General features: G+C 55.7%; 1 protein-coding gene across 2 annotated transcripts; it reads left to right on the top strand.

Moving 5' to 3' along the window:
• The first annotated feature begins 49 nt into the window (after positions 1-49).
• On the top strand, positions 50-5,805 carry WIPI2 (WD repeat domain, phosphoinositide interacting 2). 2 transcript variants are annotated; one of them, XM_049638976.1, is made up of 5 exons: positions 50-1,177; positions 2,119-2,283; positions 3,142-3,249; positions 4,077-4,174; positions 5,102-5,805. In XM_049638976.1, the coding sequence occupies exons 1-5, from the start codon at positions 1,101-1,103 to the stop codon at positions 5,212-5,214; spliced, it is 561 nt and encodes a 186-aa protein (XP_049494933.1). In that variant the 5' UTR covers positions 50-1,100; the 3' UTR covers positions 5,215-5,805. The 2 variants fall into 2 exon arrangements, with proteins under 2 accessions (XP_049494933.1, XP_049494932.1); XM_049638975.1 differs by having other exon boundaries at positions 134-1,177; positions 4,077-4,207.
• Positions 5,806-6,055: the final 250 nt, after the last annotated feature.

Below are 6,055 nucleotides of genomic sequence, written 5' to 3'. Positions count from 1 at the left end.
GTCTCCGTCGTCGGCCCCTTCGGTCCATTCTTCAGACCGTGGCCCAGGTTGCTCTTTGAGGGTGTCAGTGTCAGTAAATCACACGCCCGTTGGGGGAGTTCCAGGCGTGCCTCCTGCCGGCAGGGCGGACCGCAGACCCCCCAGCCGTGGCGCGTGAGGCCTGCCGTTCCCTGCTTTTTCAGCTCGGCTGCCCTGGCCCCGTGGCTCCCAGCTCCGGCCACACTGAACGCCCGCTCCTCAGAGGGAACTCTCTGCACGGGGTCTCGCCTGTGCGGTCTCCTGTGCTGGGTGTCAGTCTGTGACCCGGCCGACCGCTGACCCTCGCGTGGCAACAACCCTTCCCTCCACGGGTCTCTGGCGCCGCCCACTCGGACTTTCCGGCTCTCCTTTCTTGCGGCAGATTACTGTCCGCGAACCCGGCTCACTGAAGCTCCGTGAAAGCAAGAGCCCTTCCTGATTTCCCCGCTTCATCCCCAGAGCTTGGCCCAACGCCGGCACTTCACAGGCACCCGTTAAACACGTACTGACCTGACGGGGCAGGCGCATCTTGTACTTCTAAGTATCGGGAGCAAGTGCAGGTTCATTTGAGGCTTTGGGATTTTTACAGCGGTTTTTAAGATAAACTGGAGAGCCTCAGCGTGTTAAAAGTTCTGCTTTCCTCTTGGATACCACCAAGGTTGCCAGTCTGCCTTGCATGTTAAGAATTGCTAGGATTTGAATTCTTGGACTTCGTTTTATTAACCTGAGTGCTGTAAATCCTGCCTGATTCAGCTAAAACTGGTTTAGTGAAGCCCTGAATCCCTTTGTTATTTGGAATCTCAAAGAAAATTAGCCAGCAGTATGGTAAAGAATTGCTCTTAATTTATTATCTTTAAAACATTTTCTTTTCTTCAGAAAAATTTTTGAAAAAGCGTCTGGAGAGGAATAAGAAAGATGTCCGTAGACTCAAGTGTGCCAATCCCGAGAACTTTTCTCCTCTGACTTTAAAGTCCCTGGAGAAAGGTTGCTAATCGCCCCTTGGAGGTTGGCGGGCGACCGCGTCACTCAGGCCTCTTTTGCTCACCCGCAGGTGTGTGAGCATCTGCTCCTTGGCCTTCAGCATGGACAGCCTGTTCCTGTCCGCGTCCAGCAACACCGAGACTGTGCACATCTTCAAACTCGAGACTGTGAAAGAAAAGTGAGTTGAGTTGCAGAGACATGTTTGATTTAAAAATAAATAAATAAATAAGCACTTTCTCCACTGACTGGGTGGAAATTCCAGCACGGATGTTGTCCTGCCTTTAGACATTTTTGCCAGTAAACACCCCGGAGCTGCCTCTCGAGTAAGTGCCGCCAGATGTGGGCTCAGCGGTGAAATGACTTCCCTGAAAGATGAGGCCGTGAGGCAGGGCAGGAGGGTGGGGGACGGGGGTGGTGTGAAGAGGGACGTCCTGGGGTCTGTGCACATGTCCCCTCGTACCACTGCCTTTACCCACACAAGACGTCGGCGTGCGTGCTGGCTCCAGCCTGCCCACAGGTGGTTTCTGCATTTAAAGCAATTGATTTAAATTCCGCGTTACTCTGACGGGTGTGCGCAGCGAAGGAGAGGTTCTTTTCTTAACTTTTAAAAAGACACCCGCAAGGTTGAGTGTTGTTAGTTCACGTGCTGTCTTACTCAAAGGAATATTTACGATAACTTAACAAATACATCCAGGTGAACAACAACAAAGTCGGGCTCTGGGGAAATAAATGAGATGTGTGCTCATGAGGTTTCCGTAGACTTCCTGTTGAAAAGTTCTGGGGCGGAGGGCGGGTCGTGAATCTGGCCCCGTGCATTCTCACTTCTGCTGCAAAGTGGGGAGCCTGCCCGTCTGCCACCGTCTCGTGTGGCCCCCTGGGGGGAGCAAGGCTCTTCTAGGTTCTGAAACCTGACAGGCCTCCTCTGACCCTTCTCAGGAGATGCGCCCACAGCGTCCCCAGTCTCTGGAGACTTCATCGTTCTCTACGCCCCTTTTTCCCGAGGCGTGGGGAACCCCTCTTCCAGTTTCAGGGCTGATACTTGCTTCTGTGAGTGGGACCTGGTCGTTGTCCTGGCGAAGAGCCCGCCTTTGTGTATCTGAAAGTGGTTCTTCCTTCTAGACCTCAGGAGGAGCCCACCACCTGGACCGGGTACTTCGGGAAAGTGCTCATGGCGTCCACCAGCTACTTGCCCTCCCAAGTAACAGAAATGTTCAACCAGGGCAGAGCCTTTGCCACGGTCCGCCTGCCTTTCTGTGGCCACAAGAACATCTGCTCGCTGGCCACGTGAGTAGGGACAGGGGTCTCCTCTCTCTCTCCTGCCAGGGTACATCCAGTCAGGAGCCTGGTCTCGGATCACTGCAGACGGTGGAGGTGTGGCCCGGTTAAGTTGCTCCCGGCCCGGGAACAGCCCGGAACTTAGGCCCTTGCAAAGCTCGGTCAAGAGTTAGGTGGAAGTGGAGGGAACCCCCAAGTGCCTCTTCACCGTTACTGGACTGAAATGCTTCCCCTGCGTGGTTCTGATCCAAAAATTCTTCCTCTTTCTGTTTCTGTCGGGAATATTGGTCGTGTTACTAAAGAAACCGCCCAAGTCTGAACTATAGGAGGCCGCCAACAGTTAACCTCTTGGGACCTACAAAACCTGCAGTGTGACCTAGTCCAGGGCTGTCTGTGTCGCTCTGGAGTGGGGCTTCAGAATGCACAAGGCGCCTGGTGAGCTTCGTCGGATTGTCCAGAGCGTAGCCACGCAGGGAGATACTGTCTTGAAAATTCCGCGATAGCACGTCTTCGTGATTCCGTGCACGTCACAGACGTTACTTGACCTCCTTTTTGTCCAACTACCGTAGTTGAAATATCTACGCTTAGCCTTCAGGGAAGCCATGGAAGTGGTTTTGTTCCCAGCTCTTCTGTGGGCTTGGGTGTCGATTCGCACGAAGTGCACCCGCAGCCCCCATGCTGTGGCCTCAGGCGGCGGGCGGGCGCCATCTCTCTTCTCACCAGTGGAGCGCACGAAACTAACTGTGCTCCTTTGGGGCGGGGGGTGAGAGGCCTTCCTGGCCGTGCCACAGGCGAGGCTCCTGCTTTACCAAGAGTGTTGTATGAAAGCGGAGGTCCTAGAATCGGGCTCCTTCTGATTCTTCCTAGAATTCAGAAGATTCCCCGGCTACTGGTGGGAGCTTCCGACGGGTACTTGTACATGTACAACCTGGACCCCCAGGAGGGAGGCGAGTGCACCCTGATGAAGCAGCACAAGTAAGTGGGCCTCAGCCGGCCAGCACCGCCAGCGCGGGCACTGTGATGTCAGGCACCCCCCCCCCCCCCACCGCCGTGCGTTTGTCCGGTTCCCCAAAAGCCAGTGACACAGACGGGCATGTGCCGGCGGGGCTGGCCTGTGCCGCTGAGGAGACTCCCTTGCACAGACAGAGCTGGGTGAGGGCGCGGGCCCCGGCTCTCGGCACCAGTCTGCTGGTGGCCCAGTGCGGTGACCGTGCAGAGATTGGACAGGCGGCCGGCGCTGTGCTCGTCCGTCCCCGGGCCGGGCCGGGCCGACTGAGGCGGGAACTTAGCCTTTTCCAGGAAAGGGATGACGCCCTTGGTGTCGTCCACGGTGCACTGAGCGTTCTTGGAGAGCCTGCTGCCTCAACGTGGGACACAGGTGTTCTCTTCGAAAAGAAGGAATTCATATTTGTTCATTGGGAAGAGTGCAGTTCTCTGTTGCTTTTGCGTTTTTTGAATTACGCAGGAATTCCCCTAACAACGGTACTATAATACTGTAACGTTATAACCGGGGTCTTTTTTTTTATAGCAGATTCTACTTATGATCCTCAGTCTTAAAAATGGGAGATTATCTCAGTGGGTATAACTTTCACCAGATTTCCCAGGTAGAAATCTTGGTGAGAAATCCGAGTGAACACAGGGAATGAGCTTCTCGTCAGCACAGTGGAGGGAGCGCACACGCGTGTCCGTTTTGGGTGAGCCTGTTGGGTTTTCCGCGGCACTTCTGGCCCCACAGGCCCACGAGGCCGAGTTGTGAGGACCCCTGACGGCCTCGCCGCGTCTGTTTTCCTCCCTCCCTCCAGGTTGGACGGCAGCATGGAGACCACCAATGAAATCTTGGACTCGGCCTCTCACGACTGCCCCCTAGTGACGCAGACTTATGGCACGGCTGTCGCCACAGGTACTCACGTGCCTTCGTCTCCGACCAGACTTGGTAAGGGCTGTGCCGCAGGCACGGAGGTAGTTGTGTGCGGCCCGTGCCAGGCGCTGCTGCCCTTTCCCCTGGGCCGGGACGGGCGGTGCCCTGAGGCAAGCTGTTGGCAAGGGGGTGGGGGTTCGAGGCTGAACTACTTGTATTCGTTTTCAAAGGAGGAGTGGTCATGATGGCTCAGGCTGCTTTGGGTGCGTGTGCATTGTCCCTGGCTTGCTGCTAAAATATTACCCTCAATTTTGACGTTGCCAAGGGGGCGTCCTTGGTCCCGTGTGATCGCTCACCGGGCGAGCGTGTGGCACCCCCTTGGCACTGGGGGGCACTGGGGGGCACTGGGGGGCACTGGGGCCCTGGGAGGATGGGACTGTAGGCCTGCCTTCGGGGCCCCTCCTGCTGCGGGACAGACACAGGGGAGGCCACGCAAGCGTCCACCCCACCCCCCACCCCCAAAACCACCTTGACCTCAGGGGGGCGATCCTGTCATTTTGCTCCCACGGGAGACTGTAGGTGTCACCATCACTCTCTGCGGTGAAGCGGCCCTTTCTGTCGGGTAAGGCCCTGGGTGTCTGGTGACGAGCATCCCGCATCACCAGTTCGAGAACTTTTCCCACTCTCCCTGTCTGTGGAGGAAAATTTGCGGCCTGGCTGTCGGGAAGCCCCGTTTACTGTGTAGCCATCTCGTTTGACGTTTATGAATTTTGGAAAATACCTGATTCACCTGGGGCTGCCCAAGGCCGCGAAAGGCTTGTAGTCAGAGAGGGAGGACAGTTCGGACTTAGTGTGCGCCGCGGCCTGTAAACACGCTGACGGCCGTGTCCCCGCGCGGCCTCCGTGGCCGCTGGCTGCCGCCGCCCTGCCTCCCAGCCCCTGAGCGTGGCCGCGCTGTCTTCTTTGCAGCCTACGCCGACGAGCTGGGAGCCGCAGGCGGCGCGTGTCTGGAGGAGGAGGCCAGCGCTCTGCGGCTGGAGGAAGACAGCGAGCACCCCCCTATGATTCTTCGGACAGACTGACCTTGACCTGTGAACTCTGACCCCTGAAGCAGAGGACACTGGCTTGACAGAGGACTTTGTGTTATGCTGCTATGAACTTTGACCTGAGTTGGGGAGAGGACGGCAGAGACTTCAAAAGAAAAAAAAAAAAAAAGATTGTAGCCGTAGTGTCATTCCATACTGTCGAGAAATACATTGTTTTCACTTCAGTGGCTTTTAATCCCGCTTAGGAATCTTAGCTTTTTGTTTGTTTTCTCTTTTTGCCAAAATTAACTGTTCGGTGAAGCCCTTGAAACCTCCTTGCTTTGCATGCATTAATGTGCCAAGCCAGCAGAGGAGAGGAGAGCTAGAAGCCACTTTAACGACACCCGCAGTTGTCTGGTTTTTAAAATCTGTACATAGTGAGGAGCGTCCTCGGGGGACGGCAGCATCGCGCAGTGGTTGTGGGTGTCCAGGCGGACCTGCTCGGCGGGTCCAAGAGCCTTCTGTGGGCTCGCCAGGCTGGGGCGTCAGCCGTGGGGAGGAGTGCTCACTCCCCGGAGCCCCTCCCGGGCCCTTTTCCCCGTTTTATTTTGTTAATTAAATTCTTTCCAGATTGGATTACTCTGGGAATTCTTGCTTGTTGGACTTTTATTTTGTTTCTGGCCTTACTTTCCACGTGGGTATTGGAGGAGAGCGATTCTTTCTGGCATTAAAAACCTTGTATTCGGACAGCGCGTGAACTTGAGAGAGCACCCGGGAAGGCCAGCGCCGAGCAAAGTGGTCTGGTTTGTGTGATTAAATTCTCTGGTCTTTAATTTTCCTGTCGAATAACTGTGGGGGGGGGGGGTTGTTTGCTTTTAGGGAATTTAGTAGCGGCTCC

The sequence above is a fragment of the Panthera uncia genome, chromosome E3, assembly GCF_023721935.1.
Source record: "Panthera uncia isolate 11264 chromosome E3, Puncia_PCG_1.0, whole genome shotgun sequence".
Classification (NCBI taxonomy): Eukaryota; Metazoa; Chordata; class Mammalia; order Carnivora; family Felidae; genus Panthera; species Panthera uncia.
This window is presented reverse-complemented; position numbering and strand designations above follow the sequence as displayed.

What these genes read in the sequence shown, in the direction of transcription:
- WIPI2 (XM_049638975.1), top strand. Translation starts at nt 1,101, where the DNA reads ATGGACAGCCTGTTCCTGTCCGCGTCCAGCAACACCGAGACTGTGCAC. An exon ending in AACATCTGCTCGCTGGCCAC is followed by an intron (nt 2,284 to 3,141) that starts GTGAGTAGGGAC and finishes GATTCTTCCTAG; the next exon opens with AATTCAGAAGATTCCCCGGC. An exon ending in ACCCTGATGAAGCAGCACAA is followed by an intron (nt 3,250 to 4,076) that starts GTAAGTGGGCCT and finishes CCCTCCCTCCAG; the next exon opens with GTTGGACGGCAGCATGGAGA.